Here is an 18836-nt window from a genome sequence, read left to right as displayed (position 1 = left end):
TTTAAGTGGCAAAACCAGGATTCAAAAGGAGGCCATCTGCTGGGTGCAGCGGCTCATGCCTGTAATCTGGACATTTTGGGAGGCCAAGGCAGGAGAATCACTTGAACCCAAGAGTTTGAGAGCAGCTTGGGTAACATAGCTAAACTGTCTGAAAAAAACAAAAACAAAAACAAAACAAACCAACAAAAAAACTGGGCGTGGTGGCGCGCCCTGTGTTCCTAGCTCCTCGGAACGCTCAGGTGGGAAGATCGTTTGAGCCCGGGAAGTCGAGGCTGCAGTGAGCCGTGATAGCGCCACGGCACTACAGCCTCAGCAACGGAGTGAAACCCTGTCTCAAAAAACAAAGCCAAAACAAACAAACAACCAACAACAACAACAAACGCAGGCTATCTGAATACCGAGCCCATGTCCCTTTCCATGCCCACAATGTCGCCTTGCCTTTGTGCAGAATGTGGTTAAAACTGTTTACCTCGCAAGGTTACTGTGCAAGTGAAATAAAAGAAACACCGAGCTCCTGGGACACAGTGGACATTCAATACTCAGAAACTACTAAGGAACTCGCTCAAGGCCAAGCTAGGATTTAAATCCAGGATTTGAATCTTTTGTTCCAGGGAGCGCGTAGGAGGTTAAGAAGCTTTTCTTGGCTTCATTCCTTTTTCTCTTTCTTTTTTTTTTTTTTTGAGACGGAGTCTCACTCTGTAGCCCAGGCTGGCGTACAGTGGTGTGATCTCGGCTTACTGCAACCTCCGCCTCCCGGGTTCAAGCGATTCTCCTGCCTCAGCCTCCTAAGGAGCTGGGATTACAGGCGCCGCCACCACGCCCGGCTAATTTTTTTGTATTTTTAGTAGAGACGGGGTTTCACCATGTTAGCCAGGCTGGTGTCGAACTCCTGACCTCAGGTGATCCGCCCACCAATTCTTAACGCTGAGTCAGTAGGGACGTTCCTTCAGCCCCATGAAGTGCACCTCAGAGGTCAGGGAACATATAACAAGCACATTCAAAAAGGGAGCGCGCGGAAGCGGCTTTAGGAAGCACTAAGTCTTGCCTGCTTTTTTTTCCTCCCTGATTTTCTAAATCCAAACCGGGACTCTTCAACCCGCAACGCCGCCAATTTCCAGGGCGGAAATGACGTCTGTATTAACGCGCCGGAAGTGTATTTGCAGAGTGCGACAAAGCGGGGAACGCCGGTGGGCCTCTTGCGGAGTACTCTTTGGAGTGAGAAGCTTCGCGGCTGTAGCACGCAGCTGTTGCCATGACGGCCCAGGGGGGTCTGGTGGCTAACCGAGGCCGGCGCTTCAAGTGGGCCATTGAGCTAAGCGGGCCTGGAGGAGGCAGCCGGTGAGGCACCTGGGCAAGCTGTACATCTCTGTTCGTCCCAGAACTGCACCAGAGTAATGAGACCTGAGCCCTCAGGCATAACTTTGAAAAAGATGGGTGGCACACAGACATCACCTGGGGAGGTAGCGGCTTTCCTGCCGGGAAGGTTTCTGTGCTCAAAGAATGCTTACATCAGTCCTCCTGATAAGTCAAGGGACTGAGGAACGAACACACGAGGGGGCTTGGTCTAATCTGAGTAGGTGCATCTGAAGATCTTTATTCCTATGATTGGTAGATCAGGAAATGTGGGCTAAGAAGTGTCGGAGTTTGCAGCTTTAATTTCTTGGTTTGGTTTTTTAGGGGTCGAAGTGACCGGGGCAGTGGCCAGGGAGACTCTCTCTACCCAGTCGGTTACTTGGACAAGCAAGTGCCTGATACCAGCGTGCAAGAGACAGATCGGATCCTGGTGGAGAAGGTACAGAGGTATAGATGTTACCGTAGTCCTTGGGCCAGTCCTGACTTATTCACCCATCGTCTTCTCCCAGGTGGAATTAACGTAGATAGCTCTTATCCTGAATATTTGGAAACTAAACTGCTTGAGACTGGTATTTTGGCATTTTATATATCACCTACAAAAGTGCTTAACAGTTTGAAAAATAAAAGATGTTTGGAACATAAGGTGTAAGAAAGTAGGTTGAAAACTATCTTTTGGTGGCAACATCTTCCAGTTGAAGTGATCTTTTTCTATTCTAGTTCCCTTACACCACACATCCAACTGTCAGGATATTCTGTTGACTTTCCTTACTACTTTTTGCTGTGTTCACCTCTCATCCCGATCCAAGCCACCATCCTTCATCTAGATTTCTGCAGTTGCCTGGCTAATTTTTGTATTTTTAGTTACAGACAGGGTATCACCATGTTTGCCAGGCTGGTCTTGAACTCCTGACCTCAGGTGATCCATCCGCCTGGGCCTCCCAAAGTGCTGGGATTACAAGCATGAGCCACCATGCTCTGCCCGGGGCTATTTATATTTCTTTCTATTTTCTGCTGTCATTTTGTTACATTTTTTCTAGGAACTTACCAATTTCCTAAAATTTCAAATGTATTGACATAAAGTTGTTCATAATAATGATCACTTCCATATATGCAAGATCTGTGATGTTCGTTTTTTCATTCCTGATGTTGAATATTTGTCTCCTCTCCTTTTCGGCTTACCAGTATTGATTTTTTAAAAGTTATTTTCATTTATTTTTACAGGTCACTGTACCCATCACCAGTATTGATTTTTATTAATCTTTTCAAAAATTCTTGGTTTTTTTTCTAGTTTCTTGAAATGGATGCTTACTTTATTTTTAGACTGCCATTACTTTTTTTCTTTTCTTTTGAGACAGTCTTGCTGTTGTCGCCCAGGCTGGAATGCAATGGCATGACCTTGACTCACTGCAACTTCTGACTCCCGGGTTCAAGCAATTCTCCTACCTCAGCCTCCCGAGTAGCTGGGATTACAGGCACCTGCCACCACGCCTAGCTAAATTTTTTTGTATTTTTAGTAGAGATGGGGTTTCACCACGTTGGCCAGGTTGGTCTGAAACTCCTGACCTCAGGTAATCCACCCACCTCGGCCTCCCAAAGTGCTGGGATTACAGGCATGAGGCACCATGCCCAGCCAGATTGCCATTACTTTTAATGGCAAAAACCGCAATTACTTTTGCAGCAACCTAACAGTATTTAAGGTTATAAATTTCTCAGAGCTGTAGCTGTGTCCCACAAGTTTTAAAATGTGGTACTTTTGCTATCTTACAATTCTGTTTTCCATTATAATTTCTTCATGTATCATTGTTAATTCCCAAACATGAGATTTTCTAATTATAAAATTATTTCTAGTTTAATATCGTAGTCAAAGAATATGTTTTGTACAATTTGCATTCTTTGAGATTGACATTTTCTTCATAGCTCAGCGAGTGGTCAGTTTTTGTAAATATCTTATGCTTGAAAAGAGTGTGAACTCTGTAATTGTTGACTGCAGCATTACATGTCAGTTGGGTTTTGTTAATGTCATTCAAATCTTCTATGTCTTGATTTACCTGCTAATTCTATTATTTTTTTCTGGAACTAAATTAGTTCAATGGTTCCATTAGTTATTGACTGTGGTGTGCTAATCTCCCATTATGTGGATTTATCTATTTCTTCCGTTGTAGATAGGACATTGATAGATACAGAAGTACTAGGACAAAGGCAGGGAGATCTTTTTTCCAAAATCAGGAGAAAAAATGACATCTGGAAAACCTATAGGGAAAGGTACAACGGATGATGATGGTACTTTTATCTTTAGTAGAAGAGAGAGCCCTCCTGTGGCAACATGGAGAAGGGAAGAGGTCATAGAATTGAGGAGTCAGCTCAGTTAGAAGCAGAGAATTGGGAATTCTGTTCATGTCATTTAGCATCAGTGATATGGCAAATGTGGGACTAAGGGTGGTGATCAGAGGGTTAAAATTGTGTGTTTGTTTTAGCGCTGCTGGGACATCGCCTTGGGTCCCCTCAAACAGATTCCCATGAACCTCTTCATCATGTACATGGCAGGCAATACTATCTCCATCTTCCCTACTATGATGGTGTGTATGATGGCCTGGCGACCCATTCAGGCACTTATGGCCATTTCAGCCAGTAAGTATTCTTGAAACAATAACCCTTCCGTAAGTTTGAAGAATTAAAGGCAGGCTGGGCGTGGTGGCTCACGCCTGTAGTCCCAGCACTTTGGGAGGCCAAGGTGGGTGGATCATCTGACGTCAGGAGTTCAAGACCAACCTGGCCAACATGATGAAACCTTGTCTGTACTAAAACTGCAAAAATTAGCTGGGCGTGGTGGCACACGCCTGTAATCCCAGCTGCTCGGGAGGCTGATACAGGAGAATCACTTGAACCTGGGAGGCGGAGGGTGCAGTGAGCTGAGATCACACCACTGCACTCCAGCCTGGGCGACAGAACAAGACTCCATCTCAAAAGAAAGAAAGAATTAAAGGCAAATTCTTAGGGACAGTTTTTGGCTAACGAGTATGTAGGGGAGTGGGGTAATGGTGGTGGCATGGAGGGGAATGTAGTGCTTACCATGGTTTTCTCTTTGCCTTTAATGGTCCTATTTGCTGTCTTACTATGGGTCTGTCTATATGAATTTAATATATGGTTGGCTTGATTCATATTGGGGGAAAGAGTTCTTTTTGTTTGACAACTTCTGTTACCCCAACAGCTTTCAAGATGTTAGAAAGTTCAAGCCAGAAGTTTCTTCAGGGTTTGGTCTATCTCATTGGGAACCTGATGGGTTTGGCGTTGGCTGTTTACAAGTGCCAGTCCATGGGACTGTTACCTACACATGCATCGGATTGGTTGGCCTTCATTGAGCCCCCTGAGGTAAGGCAAAAGCAAAGCTGAATTTTGGGTAGTTGTAGTGGACAGTGAATAGCTGACCTACTTGATGGTAGGGAATTAGAATTGGTATTAGAGTTTATTTCTTTTTTTTTTTGGCGGGGGGGGGGGGCGGAGTCTTGCTCTGTCACCCAGGCTGGAGTGCAGTGGCATGATCTCAGCAACCTCCGCCTCCTGGGTTCAAGCAATTCTCCTGCCTCAGCCTTCCAAGTGGCTGGGATTATAGGCGCCCGCCACCACGCCCAGCTAATTTTTATGTATCTTTTAGTAGAGATGGGGTTTTACCATGTTGGCCAGGCTGGTTTTGAACTCCTGACCTCAACTGATCTGCCTGCCTCGGCCTCCCAAAGTGCTAGGATTACAGGCGTGAGCCACTGTGCCTGGCCTAGGGTTTCTTAAAAAATAAGAGCCATTAGGAGTTTTTTTAAGTTATTTTTATTTTTTTGAGAGGGAGTCTCACTCTGTTGCCCAGGCTGGAGTACAGTGGCGCCATCTTGGCTCACTGCAGCCTCCGCCCCCTGGGTTCAAGCGATTCTCCTGCCTCAGCCTCCCTAGTAGCTGGAATTACAGGTGCCTGCCACTGTACCCGGCTAATTTTTGTATTTTTAGTAGAGATGGGGTTTCGCCATGTTGGCCAGGCTGGTGGTGTGCTCCTGACCTCAGGTGATCCACCCACCTCGGCTTCCCAAAGTGCTGGGATTACAGGTGTGAGCCACCACGCCTGGCCAAGTTGTATTTTTGAAACAGGGTCCTGCTCTGTCACCCAGGCTGGAGTGCAGTCGTGTGATCATAGCTAACTGCAGCCTTGACCTCCGGGCTCAAGCACTCAGCTTCTCAAGTAGGTGGGACCACAGGTTGCACCCCCGTGGCTCGCTAATTTTTGTATTTTTTGTAGAGACAGGGTTTCGCCATGTTGCCCAGGCTGGTCTTGAACTCCTGGGCTCAAGCGATCTGCCTGCCTTGGCCTTCCAAAGTGTTTAGCTAAGATTAGCTACTTCGGCTGGCCTGGAAGTTCTTTTTTAAGGATAGGCAAAATAGAGCTGTGGTTAAAGTATTAAGTAATTGATTCATTTTAACACTCATTTGCCTATTTATTCTTTCTTCTTTCAGAGAATGGAGTTCAGTGGTGGAGGACTGCTTTTGTGAACATGAGAAAGCAGCGCCTGGTCCCTATGTATTTGGGTCTTATTACATCGTTCTTTAAGCCCAGTGGCTCCTCAGCATACTCTTAATCACTTATGTTAAAAAGAACCAAAAGGCTCTTTTCTTCATGGTGGGGTGACAGGTCCTAGAAGGACAATGTGCGTATTACTACAAACACAAAGAAACTATACCACAACCCATGACTGAAAATAATGTAGAAAACTTTATTTATGTTTCCAGTACAGAGCAAAACAACAAAGAAAATCGTAACTATGTAAACGAGAATAATTGCTGCTAAATCAAAACTGTCGCAGCATCTCCTTTCAATAAATTAAATGGTTGAGAACAATGTGTAAAAAAAAGTTGCACAAGTTCCCTTAAATCTATTTTCCTTAATATTTCACTTCTATTTAAAACAAGCTGGGACATAAAAATTCTGTTGGAGACACTTGGGGAAGATGTGAGAAACTAATGCTGGATTCAGCTTATACATGATAAAAAGAAAAATAAACCAGACAAAAGGAGCACATAAATACGCATACAGTGTAACTGTTATTTTAATACCCACAATACGGGATTTTTGTTAGCATGTTTGGGGGAATGAGGATCGGTGGGATCCTTGGGGCCACAGGAATCTGAGGCAACGGAAGATATATAGAGATCTTCCCCCTGCCGAGAGGAACCTGGCACCTGTCAAGCAGATGCTGTCAGTTCAAACTTCAGCTTTTAAGATAGCTATTCAAGGCAGAAGGTCAGCGGGAGGATGTGTATTTCTAATCTGCCCTGGTAAAGTCATAGGTAAGACTCAAAAGCGGGATCTTACTCAAAAGGCAGGTATTTCCTGCCTTCTGTCTTGAAACAGCCCCTTCCCCTAAGGTGCATTCTCTCAAGTCTTCAGTATTGCTTTATTTGCAGTGATTTTTAAAAGAGATGAGAGACTTTGGAGACAACATAAGCAACACATATAGACATGAAATGCTCTAGACAGAGATGAATATAAATCTGGCCTGATAACCAGTTTTCCATGTAACAGTGATTTTGTGTTTCAGGGGCTGAAGTAGTGGTTATATTAATAGCCACTAATTCCCTTATCCCTTTAGAAGATTTTTACAGTTCTCTAGCCACAAACAGCACTTCTAAAACCAACTTTATTTTCTGCCCATAATTTGTTCTACATGGAAAAAAAAAATTACTTTGGCCAGGGGCGTGTGTAAATGTGGCAGAATTCCTAGGTAGGCTGACCTTTACAGTATGGGCCTTTAAGATACAGGATCCTGGTCAGGCGCGGTGGCTCACGCCTGCAATCCCAGCACTTTGGGAGGCCAAGGCAGGCAGATCACCTGAGGTTGGGAGTTCGAGACCAGCCTGACCAACATGGAGAAACCCCATCTCTACTGAAAATACAAAATTAGCCAGGCGTGGTAGCACATGCCTGTAATCCCAACTACTCAAGAGGCTGAGGCAGGAGAATCGATTGAACCCAGGAGGCAGAGGTTATGGTGAGTCAAGATCGTGCCATTGCACTCAGCCTGGGCAACAAGAGCAAAAGTCTGTCTCGGGAGGGGAGGGAATTAAAAAAAGGTACTGGATCCTGCAGGACATGACTCACTACTGTTCAACTCAACTAAGCAATGGAGTGTTGCAGTGGGAGTTGTAAACAATGCTTCTACCATCTGTGGAAGGAACAGAAAAAACGACTTAAGATTCTATCTGCTTTGCCATCCTGAGTGGGCCTGGAGGTTGAAGAAAGCAGGAGCAAATCAAAATTACTCAATTTTTTTTTTTTTTTTTTGAGACCAAGTCTTGCTCTGTTGCCCGGGCTGGAGTGCAGTGGCGCAATCTCAGCTCACTGCAAGCTCCGCCTCCCGGGTTCATGCCATTCTCCTGCCTCAGCCTCCCAAGTAGTTGGGACTACAGGTGCCCGCCACCATGCCCGGCTAATTTTTTTGTATTTTTAGTAGAGACGGGGTTTCACTGTGTTAGCCAGGATGGTCTCGATCTCCTGACCTCGTGATCCAGCCGCCTCAGCCTCCCAAAGTTGCTGAGATTACAGGCGTGAGCCACCGCGCCCAGCCCAAAATTACTCAATTTCTTAAGCTATACTGAAGGGTTTTCTCTGTCCTTACAGGTCAAATGAATAATTTCTGACACCTAGATCAGCTTGCTCCATGTCCTATTGAGTAATCAAAGAACAGTGGCACTATTTGTGACTAATAAATTGAAATTCAAAAACAGCCATGAATACAGGCAAGAAAAGTTTCTCTAAATACCTATTCTGTAAAAGAAATGAAGATTTCACATACTTGAAAGTACTGCTCAGCCAACCACATAAGTAGTTTCCCTATGCTTGTGAGCCAGATGTTGTTTGATCAGTAAATTAGTGAATAAACAGCTAAGCTTACACAAGTATTTCCTTGGCACACTGAACTTTCTTTTTTCTTTTTCAGACATATCAATCACTCTGTTACCCAGGCTGGCGTGCAGTGGTGCAATCCTGGCTCACGGCAACCTCCGCCTCCTGGGTTCAAACGATTCTCCTGCCTTAGCCTTCCGTGTTGCTGGGATCACAGGCATGCGCCACCATGCCCGGCTGATTTTTGTATTTTTCGTAGAGACAGGTTTTCACCATATTGGCCAGGCTGGTCTCGAACTCCTGACCTCAAGTGATTCACCTGCCTCGGCCTCCCAAAGTGCTGGGATTACAGGTGTGAGCCATGGCACCTGGCCTGAAGTTTCTGAAAACAAATAGAAGGCTTGGCTTGGTTAATCTTAGTTCAGAGCCAAGTTTATGTAGTCAGAATGAAAAATAAAATTGAAAGAAAAAGGGGAAAATGCTTATACTTGGCATTAAGTTGAATGCCTCAAGTCTTAACTACAGCTTTGTAGATGAGGCAAAAGATTTCTTAGTGGTAAAATTTCTTCAACAGGTCAATGCCAATGTGTATGCCATTTTAGCACAGTAGGTAAGGAGAGTAGCCACTCAGTAACATTGGCACCAAGGAAAGAGTATGGCTCTAGAACTTCCAATTCTGCTGCTAGATATGCCCTTTAAAAGATGGCCCAGTGCTTTCAGGGAAGGATGTTTAGCCAGTTTTCCTAGTACTTGTTCCTTAAGATTTTTTGACCTATGCTTAATAAGAGGGCATAAAAAAAGGCGCGGGGGTGGATGCAGTGGGGAGAAGAACCTATTGGTTAATGTGCACCATGACCTGCATTTCTTAGATAACAGCTTGTATGTTTTGTCCACGTTGCATAGAGAACCACAGACTCAGTAAATGTTAATAGCTTCCTTTTGGAGTTCTCTTAGTTTGGCCATTTGAAAAGAACCTGAAAGAAATAATTTTTACCTTACCAAAAACAATTTTCATGGTAACACTGCCTGTGTTACAATGACAGAATGGGTTTTGAGTTAAGAGAAATAGTTGAAGTATACACTGACACAGTATGGATACTTAAATCTGGTATTTTGGGGGAATGTTTTCGAAGAAGTAGAGGCTACAGCCATGTTTCAAGTTGGTATCCTAATATAAAGTTAGAGCAGTGGGTATACTAAAGAAATATAGCTAAAAAATGTTTGCATCTTGGCTTGCCGAGGATAATAGGTCTAAATATACTTGACCATAAATTCTTTAGTAAGGTGAAGCTGTCTCTAGTTGTTTTATCCCCACGGTGTCATCATTGGACCATGACTTCTGAGATTCATCTTTAATGCTGAATATTTACTTGACTTGCTTTTTTTCTTCAGTTGAATTTCTGGTATCCCTTTTACCAATTCATTTATTGGCTCAGCTTGTTAATTCTATTTTGCCTTTGATTGCTCAGACGTGGCTCATAAGACTTGAACATTGTTCTGAGTTGAGGGAATATTTGCTTTTTCTGTAAGGACTGCAGATCAGATGGGAGCTCTTTTACACAGGTACTTGAGGCTCAGCTCATCAAGAGTTCAGTATGATGTGTACAGAACACAGGCTTCTAGTTGAGTAGGAGTGGTAGTAATGAGCTGGCACTTCCATGGAGGATGTAGGCCTTTTAAGAAAACAGGCCAAGCACAGTCATTCAGAGTAGGTTATGAATAAATGGTGATCACTTCACTGCCACCACCCCGGACAAGTAGGACTCGCTCTAGTCCCTCGGTAAGCACCTCTAGGAACTCCATGTCTTCAAAACTTGTCAAGGAGACAGGCAAAAGAAGAGCACAAACTTACAATCTGGCATCATCATAATGTGAGGTTATCCGATCATAGAGCTACAAAATTAGCTGCTTAATTATTATATATTCAGAAAAGTCTGAACTTTGAATTTAACCCTGTGCAGAAGTAACCAGGGATCCAGTCCTTTTGCATATATAATACAAGACTCCCATTTGTGTTAACTTTAAAAATGGGAAAACCTACAAGTGTTATTCTAAGTAAGATAAAAATGATGAAAGAAGAAAAAAAGCTACAATAGGGCAGCTAACAAGGTTCCTACAGAGAACCCAAGTAATTTCTAAGTGAAGCTGCTCAAGTCAGATTTTTCTGCCAGTTCGATTTGTCTTTTTCTTTTTAAACCTTTTTTTCTTTTTTTTTTTTTGAGACAGAATTTCCTCTGTTGCCCAGGCTGGAGTGCAATGGTGCGATCTTGGCTCACTGCAACCTTCGCCTCCTGGTTCAAGTGATTCTCCTGCCTCAGCCTCCCAAGTGGCCGGGATTACAGGCACCCGCTACCACACCCAGCTAACTTTTGTATTTTTAGTAGAGACAGGGTTTCACCATGTTGGGCAGCTTGGTCTTGAACTCCTGACCTCAGGTGAGCCACCTGCCTCAGCCTCCCAAAGTGCTGGGACTACAGGCGTGAGCCACCACACCCGGCCTAAACCTCTTTTTCTTAATGGCACTGGTGGGAATAAACTAATTTATGTGTCAGTGCTGAAGGGTTTCCCTTATCCCCGGAGTCCTGCGATGAAGGTATGAGGAAGAATACCTATCTCTTTTCCCTCAGTTAAAGGAGGTTCTATCTCAGCTTCTCCCCTAACTCTATCCAAAAGAAAAAGGCTTTGCAAAGCAGGTAGAACCTAAAAAGGAGAAAGGATGTGGGTACGCTGTCTGTAGGATTGTCAGGAAGGGTTTTACACACTGAATATTCGATGTCATGTTGCAAATACACCACCTGAAACGTCTTTTAGAACTGAATTATATTTGCCCCAACTCCCCTAAAAGAGATTCGTCTTATAACTTTGTAAAAATCTTTGCCTAAGACTTTTAAGTCTTCCTTCCTTAAAGAGGGAAAGTGGGGCATAGACAATGACTTTTATTGTTACCTAGTTATCTCAGAAAGAGGATAAGGAGATCTTCCCTACTGGAAGCCCCACTCTTGGAAAGGATACAGTTTTCATCACCCTCAGGGTTTCGGGGTGGCCCTGGCATATTCAATAAAACCAGCTTTGCTTCATGGGACTTGTTAACTATAACCTCGTTGAGTTTCACTGCTGTATGCATCCGCCTCACATTGGACTGGTCCCTGAGTGGGAAGAAATAAAGGTTGTTAAGGTAAAAAGAAAACTAACTAAATAGTCAACGTTAAAAACTTGAGATCCAGAGCTTTTTCACTCGACTATGGGTCATCTGATAAAATGATTTCTTTTTTCTTTTTTTGAGAGGGAGTTCAGCTCATGTCACCCAGGCTGGAGTGCAATGGCGCAATCTCGGCTCACTGTAACCTCCGCCTCCCAGGTTCAAGCAATTTTCCTGCCTCAGCCTCCCGAGTAACTGGGATGACAGGCGCCCATCACCATGCCCGGCTAATTTTTTTTGTATTTTTAGTAGAGACAGGGTTTCACCATGCTGGACGGGCTGGTCTCGAACTCCTGACCTCAGATAATCCACCTGCCTCTGCCTCCCAAAGTGCTGGGATTACAGGCCTGAGCCACTGCGCCTGGCCTAAAATGATTTCTTTATAATACTAATGTCTGGGTTTTCTCATTCTCTGTTTGCTTATTTTATAGTAAGAACACAGTATGGAGGTGAACTATGGATAGAAGGGATGGTTAGCTTGTGTACCGTATTCATTGGGAGCCAGTATGAATAGGCAAACAATAATGAGGTGGTTAGATTCAGGGTTAAATGAACAGACTCCATCCTGCGTGTCCAGGCAGTCACATTTGTGCCACTGGTTAGGTTATTTTGTGATAAACTTGGGAATGGGAAAACTTACGGACGCATGTTAAGCAGGTCCTGGAATCCTTCCATTGACTTGGCTTTTTGTCCCCGGGATGCCATGTACTTATCTTTTGTCCAAGTCATGTGCACCTTCTCCTGATAGGTTTCTGTCTCTTCATCCTCATCAGAGCCAATGCTGGTCAATCGTAGCATTGAGTTTCGGTCTTTCACCAACTGTGCCTGAGGAAGAAGGTCCACCACAAGGTATTCTACCAAATTTTCTCTCATGCTTCATCTTTGGTTATTTTGAAGTAATAATGGGTTATAGTGGAATAACTGACAGTGAGAAGGAAAGAATTTGTCATCTTGTGAAAACAATATAGTATCATCCCTTTGTTTTTTTTTTATTTTTTTGGGGGTTTGAGACGGAGTCTTGCTCTGTCACCCAGGCTGGAGTGCAGTGGCGCGATCTTGGCTCACTGCAACCTCCGCCTCCCGGGTTTAAGCAATTCTCTGCCTCAGCTTCCTGAATAGCTGGGATTACAGGCACGTGCCACCATGCCCGCCTAATTTTTGTACTTTAGTAGAGACGGGGTTTCACCATCTTGGCCAGGCTGGTTGTGAACTCCTGACCTCTTGATCTACCTGCCTCAGCCTCCCAAAGTGCTGGGATTACAGGCATGAGTCACCGTGCCCAGCCCAGTATCATCCCTTTCAGTGACAGACTTCAGAGAGCCCGGATTGGATTGATGCAGTAAGGTCTCACCTCTCTGTCCCGCTCTGTTTTGGAGAGCCGCATGTGCCGGAGCATCTGGGACCTCTGCTCCATCATTAAAGTGCGCTCATAAGTATATGCTGATATATCACTGTCATGCTGCCACAGACATCACACAAAGGGGGCCAAAAGCACAAAGGAGAAAGAAGGATGAACCATACATTTTTATTTCCAGTCACTAAATTAAACCAGGGAAAGCATGACAATATTAACCTATGTTTCACCCCTATTTTGTTTAGTCATTGAGCTACATAAATGTTTTCGTGATTGTAGATAAAATCCAGAGGCCCTGAGAGTCTTTTCCATAATCTAACCAAGACATGTGTTGCCTTGAAACACAAAATACAAACTCTAGTCTCTTTTTAATACTGTTAGGTTTTTTTTTTTTAAAGCCATGTGTGATTTTAAGCTGACTTTATGAATTAAAATTTCATAAAACTATATTAAGCAGATGAGAATCTGGCAGAAATATAAGGGCTGTGTGATAAACAAGAAAGCAAAACCAAAAAGTAACATCAAACATGCATCACATATACATTCTACTTAGGGCAACAAATTAGGGTTTTTTTTGTTTTTGTTTTTGGCACTAGGGGATTAATCCATATTTAGAGCTGAAAAATTTCCCAAACCAGAAAAGATTCAAGGACGACAGGGAGAGGAATGGGGGAATGAACCTCTTGTATCTCAAACTCAGCTTTCTCACCATCTCCACCACTTCTACCTCCGCCTCAATGCGCAAGTGATACAGGAAGGTGGCTAGGTCCTTCTTCATTTGGATACTGTTGTCTTCTAATTGGGCTACTGTGAAGATCCGTATGCTGCACTTTCGCCACACCTGAGAGAGTGACATACACATGTGGAAAATTAGAAAGACATAAGACATTGTGGTCTAGAAGAATCTTGCTATATGTAGTATGAGGCTATTTGTTCCCAGCTTCCTACTTGCCATGTTATTGTATTTGGGCAAAAGATTGACTAAACACCACATTTAATACAGTTTTAAGGAGTCCTTAATTTCATAACAAGAAAACACTGGCAAAAGAAAAGATGGCTCACGATATGTTAAGAGGGTGCTTTATTCAGATAGTACATCAATGACAACATGCAGACTATATATTTACTATTTTAAATTTCATTTAATTAGTTTTACCACGGAATGAGCGCATATATGTGTGCAATACACACACATACATATACCTTAAGTTTCCAGTATTTTTTTTAAAAAGATGTGTTCACCTGTTGTTGTTTTCCCCAAGGGCTCATATGGAACTTTATTAATTGGCTGATTCACTTGGAGATAAGTAGGTATCAAATACAAAGACAATTATTTCTCTTAAGGTTGAAAGTGGGATCATAGGAAAGCCTAGAATAACTTCCAACTCTTCTGATTCTAAACCCCAACACTATACAATCAGAGAAAGAATTTGTCTGGCGAACCAGGACACAAGGGAGAAAGACTTGCAAAGAAAAGTTGTCTCAAATACCTTGTGCTGTTTCAGCAGGAATGGTAGTAGCATGAGCATCCCCCCATCATGCACAATCCACCACACATCAATGTTGCCCTCAGAAAATTGCTCCACATTGCTGGGAAAGAAGGAGATGTTTTTAGCCACCAGCAGTGCGAGATGGGCAGCAGTTGTCACTCGAACTGTGCCTAGGGAGAAAAAAGAATAAGCAGAGAAGAATCCTTAGGCTTGCCTTGCTTCCTAGCATGTCAGGAAAGCAAGGAAATGCTCTCTTCACACTTCTTTGAGCAAGGGGTCCTATTTACTTAGATTCTATCTCATTACGTAACAAAAATCATTGTGAAATATCTGAATAGCTAACAGAATTAGACTGAGAACCACAGTTTATGTTACAGGGTATATTCTGATTACTACATTTCTAAGGGGGGATATGTGAATTTGGGAGATGACGATGCTGAAGAACAATTCTTCCAATTTCTGTGAGAACATCAATATGGAAAATCACAAATGAAAACATGGCAATTTTGGAGATAGTTCCTAGCACAAGACTTGACAGAAATAATTCATGAACATGATGTGAAGCTGAAGGGGACAGGTAGAATCTGGTATTACTACCAGACTACTAGTAGTTTTTCAGGTTGCCTTATAAGACTATGCTTCAGCAATGGCATAATCTCTATTTTAGGAGGCTGGGGGTGACAGAGATTTAACTATATCCCCTCGACTCAGGCCCTTAGGTTTGTATGAGAAATGGTTAGTACCAATAAAAGTCTTCCAAGCGCGGGCATCTTCACTTTGACGCCAGCCATTAGGCCAGCCCATCACCACTGTGTTGTGCTTCATGCCCCCAAGGCCACATGACTGGATAAGGTGGGAAATGCCCTCTCTCAGCTTGGCGGCCACCACCAGCTGGCAGAATCCTTTTACCTTCTCTGCCTCCATTAGGTGCTTTATGGTCTGAAAGAGACACAGGACCGCAACACTGAAGTGGTTCACTCTGGACCTTTTAACCCATTATTCCTTCTCCGTATTATATCCCCTACCTTTTTCCAAAGTCTTCATAAATCTGTATCGTCTACAGAAAAGTCCAAAAAGTTAAAATTATCCCAAAGGAATTTCATGATCTTTTATCTTTTTCACTTTCTAAGTGCTTACTACATATTTTTGCCTCTGTAGCTGGTTGTCTACATGTAGTTTCTCTGCTTTTTCCTCTGTTCTGCTTTTGTTCCTTTGCACCATACCAAAAAACTGGGAACAGGGATCTCTACAAAGTGAATATTCAACATTCTTTCTCAGTTGACCAGGGTGATTCACTAGTGTGAACAAGATCTCCTTCCTGCCTCAGCCCCAGTCATGCCCTGACTCATCTTACCAGAAACTCAATATGATGATTCAGTTTCACTTTAGAATTTTCTCAGGTATGTTTTCTTCTTTGCTTCTCCCATTCCCATATGCTTTTTGACATTTTAATGGTGATTATTCATGACACTTGTATTTGCATTACTCTTCCTTTAGTCAAACCAATTTGGAGATATCATCGCATTTACTCTAACTCCACCCTCTCGGTGGGAAAAGGAAGGGAATAATGGTACGGAAAATGGAATGACTTTTGCAAAGGCACAGATTAAATCAGTGATGTGGCTGACAACTAGGATCTCATGATTTTCAATCCTGGGTACCTTTTATTAATTTTTACCATCATTCTGGAGTAATGTTTCTTCAGCATTTCTAGTGTTTAGGATTTCAAAGTATTCCAAAATGAAATCCAGTAAGACTTTTGAAATGCCATTGAACACACTGAACACAATGGCATTTCAAAAACAACAGGATTAGTTCTATCATATATAATAAATATTAGAGTGAAAACAACTTCCTTGTTAAAGTAGAACTTTAAGGTTCAGTACAGCTAACCAGAAGTGGCAAAGGAATCTTGCTCATGATACCACATAGATTAAAGAGGAAGAAAATTTGGTCATTACTCGTTGTCACAAGATTGAGAGGAACCCTCTCCATAGTTCAAGGGATCAATTTACTTACATGACTTTTCTCAGTGCTTAATGTTTAGAGTATATTTGAAAATAATGTTTAGATTTAATCATCTTATAATTTAGTAATGCTTTAAATGGGAAGAAAGAATAAATAACTATTTTCTGGCTCATCTTATTATTTGGGAGAAAGTGTCTGTTCAAAGGTCAGCACTAAGTGAGAAACCTCCTAGATCACTCAGGAACAAGATTCAAGTAGAAGTTTGAGGTCTTACTACTTAACATCACAAAGCTGTAAGCTGAGTTCCAATACATCAAAAGTCTGACTCTTACCTGCTCAGCAGCTAAAGCTTCACCGTAGTTCTCTAGAAAGTTCCCCACGATGACAGAGCCCACAATAGTGAGACCTTTTCCTGCTTTGAGCTGTGAGGCAAAGGTGAGGAGGCGAGGATGCTTGACATGTAAGTCTTCATCTAGTTTCAGTAATACAAGCAACTGAGGCCTGTGAAGAGGTTGGTGGGGGTTGGAGGGGAGGAGAAAACATTTTGGGTTTGGGGAACAGAATGACAGACTCCACCCTGTAATTCAGGAGATCTGTATGAAACAGGTAATTTGACAGAAGGAAGAAATCACAGGAAATGACAGGATGAGGGTATTAGTTTGAATGCTCCCAGTACTATCTCAAGTTGATCAGTCTTCAAGGAAGAATAATAAATTGTGAAGAATAATAAATTGTAGAAATCTTGCTCATAAGTGACATGAAGAAAAGGGAATAAAAAAATTAAGGATTTAGAATAGTTCAAAAGAGGTCCATTATACCATTTCCTTGAGCCACATGGTTTCCTTATCCTGTAATCAACAAAGCACATATTTTTGTGTGTTAACTATGTGCCAAATACCGCTAGTGTTGATTTCTTTACCTCCAGTTTTTAGTGTGTGGAGGTCCTTCCTCCAACCGAAGCAAAGCAAACCGGGCTGCACTGAGGGACAGCCCACGGATACCATCACCCCATTCTTTCTCCGCTCTGTGAGAAAAAGAAAAGAGCAGAGACAAATTTAAACTATAGTAAGTATACTTTTAAAAACTAAAGTTTTTTTCTGAATCTAAAAATCACACATGTGTAAGGTAGAAGATTAAAGCTCAGATTAATGATTTACATAATGTTCTTTACTAATATAATGAACTCGATGTAGGCAGATCAACATCACCAACAGACTGCACTGCACAAACAGTTCAGAATAAAGCCTGAAGGGGTCACTCATTCAGTCCTTCTACCTAATTGTTCAAAACAATAATGTAAAAGAGCAATTTAGATTAGAAAATTATAACAGACCTGGAGTTTAAGTTACTTTGAAAATAATGCAGAGAAAGTAAAGTTCAGTGTGATCTTCTGAATAAGAATGTTACTTCGTCCTCATTTTTGAAAGCTGTAAGTCTTAGTAGTTACAAAGTTGTTCAGAACTAATTTCTTTTTCATTTCAGAGACAATCCCTTGACTGAAGAGATAAGCAAAAATATTTATATTTGTGTTATACTTTGTTTAGTACTAATCATTATTATTTGGATATGTCCTTTGTTATTTTCCATTGATCCATTCATACTTTCTCAATGGATTTCCCTTGTGATGAAAAGCTTGCATCAGTAAGACGGTTAGAGAATTAGGGGTACAAAATATAGTTATGAAAATGAAGTTACCTGGGTCCTTAATGTATTTTCACTGAACTGGCTCTAACCAAACTAGCTAGTCTTGCTACTTTTAGCAGTGATCAAGATTAAATCCACACTCACCCTTGGTACTCAATGTACTTGTAGATCATACCAGCTATTACCATGGCTACAATGGCATAATACCAGGAAGAAATGAACATCAGAGCCAGACAGATACTCATTCCCATGAAAGAAAGGGCCCTAGAAAATTAAAAACAAATACAAAAAAGTATTTTTTAAAGTAGCTGAAAAAGAAGCTTATGTTAGAGGTGCTTCTCAAACTATCTGTAGTGAGGGATTATTTTTTAAAAACTTTGAAACTATTATAAATATAACTTTTATAAAATGCAATGAAAATGAATTATTCGAAAAATCATCACATGCCTGGATGCTGTAGCAATGTCACACTGCCACAAAAGTTTCTAAATGCTTATTCTCAATTCTACAGTTGTCTTATCATGAAACAGTCAGTAGATGTGCACTAAATCCCAAACTGTCCTTTGCAACAGACCAACTGCTGTTATGTTTCCAACTGCTGGAAAACCATGTAAGTAACAGAACACTATCAGTCACCTGCAGTTATGAGGACAATTAATACTTACTTGGCAAAGCCAGGATGGGACATGCAGCCAGAAATGTTAATAACTCTAGGATCTTTTGAAAATTTTCATATAAATATTTCTAAAAAGTTTATAAACATTTATTTACATCAGGTATAACTCCCAATGCAATCCCTCCCCCAAAGTATAATAATAATAATAAATAAATTTAAAAAAAAAACATTTATTAGCATAACTGCAGAACTCACTGAGAAAAATTATTTTTGGGCTAGGCGTGGTGGCTCACGGCTGTAATCCCAGCACTTTGGGAGGCCGAGGCAGGCGG

General features: G+C 42.0%; 2 protein-coding genes across 4 annotated transcripts in view; one reads left to right on the top strand and one right to left on the bottom strand.

The window, feature by feature from the left end:
- Positions 1 to 1136: 1136 nt before the first annotated feature.
- On the top strand, positions 1137 to 6375 carry EMC4 (ER membrane protein complex subunit 4). Of its 3 annotated transcripts, none has more exons than XM_009209866.4 (5): positions 1137 to 1338; positions 1678 to 1792; positions 3828 to 3981; positions 4562 to 4722; positions 5848 to 6245. In XM_009209866.4, exons 1-5 carry the CDS (start codon positions 1253 to 1255, stop codon positions 5881 to 5883), a joined length of 552 nt encoding a protein of 183 aa, XP_009208130.1. In that variant the 5' UTR covers positions 1137 to 1252; the 3' UTR covers positions 5884 to 6245. The 3 variants fall into 3 exon arrangements, with proteins under 3 accessions (XP_009208130.1, XP_021796088.1, XP_009208131.1); XM_021940396.2 differs by having other exon boundaries at positions 1141 to 1338; positions 1678 to 1800; XM_009209867.3 differs by lacking the exon at positions 4562 to 4722 and having other exon boundaries at positions 1141 to 1338; positions 5848 to 6375.
- SLC12A6 (solute carrier family 12 member 6) overlaps positions 6085 to 18836 on the bottom strand; it is a 147678-nt gene continuing 134926 nt past the window's right edge. The window contains 10 exon segments of the mRNA XM_009209868.3: positions 6085 to 10038; positions 11246 to 11379; positions 12073 to 12257; positions 12784 to 12891; positions 13496 to 13627; positions 14277 to 14446; positions 15020 to 15215; positions 16577 to 16745; positions 17164 to 17268; positions 18033 to 18152. Of these exon segments, the coding sequence (XP_009208132.2) occupies positions 9947 to 10038; positions 11246 to 11379; positions 12073 to 12257; positions 12784 to 12891; positions 13496 to 13627; positions 14277 to 14446; positions 15020 to 15215; positions 16577 to 16745; positions 17164 to 17268; positions 18033 to 18152 (1411 nt within the window). The 3' untranslated portion in view covers positions 6085 to 9946.

The sequence above is a fragment of the Papio anubis genome, chromosome 7 (assembly GCF_008728515.1).
Source record: "Papio anubis isolate 15944 chromosome 7, Panubis1.0, whole genome shotgun sequence".
Lineage (NCBI taxonomy): Eukaryota > Metazoa > Chordata > Mammalia > Primates > Cercopithecidae > Papio > Papio anubis.
The sequence above is the reverse complement of the archived record's forward strand: the minus strand, read 5'-3'. Positions and strand labels throughout refer to the sequence as shown.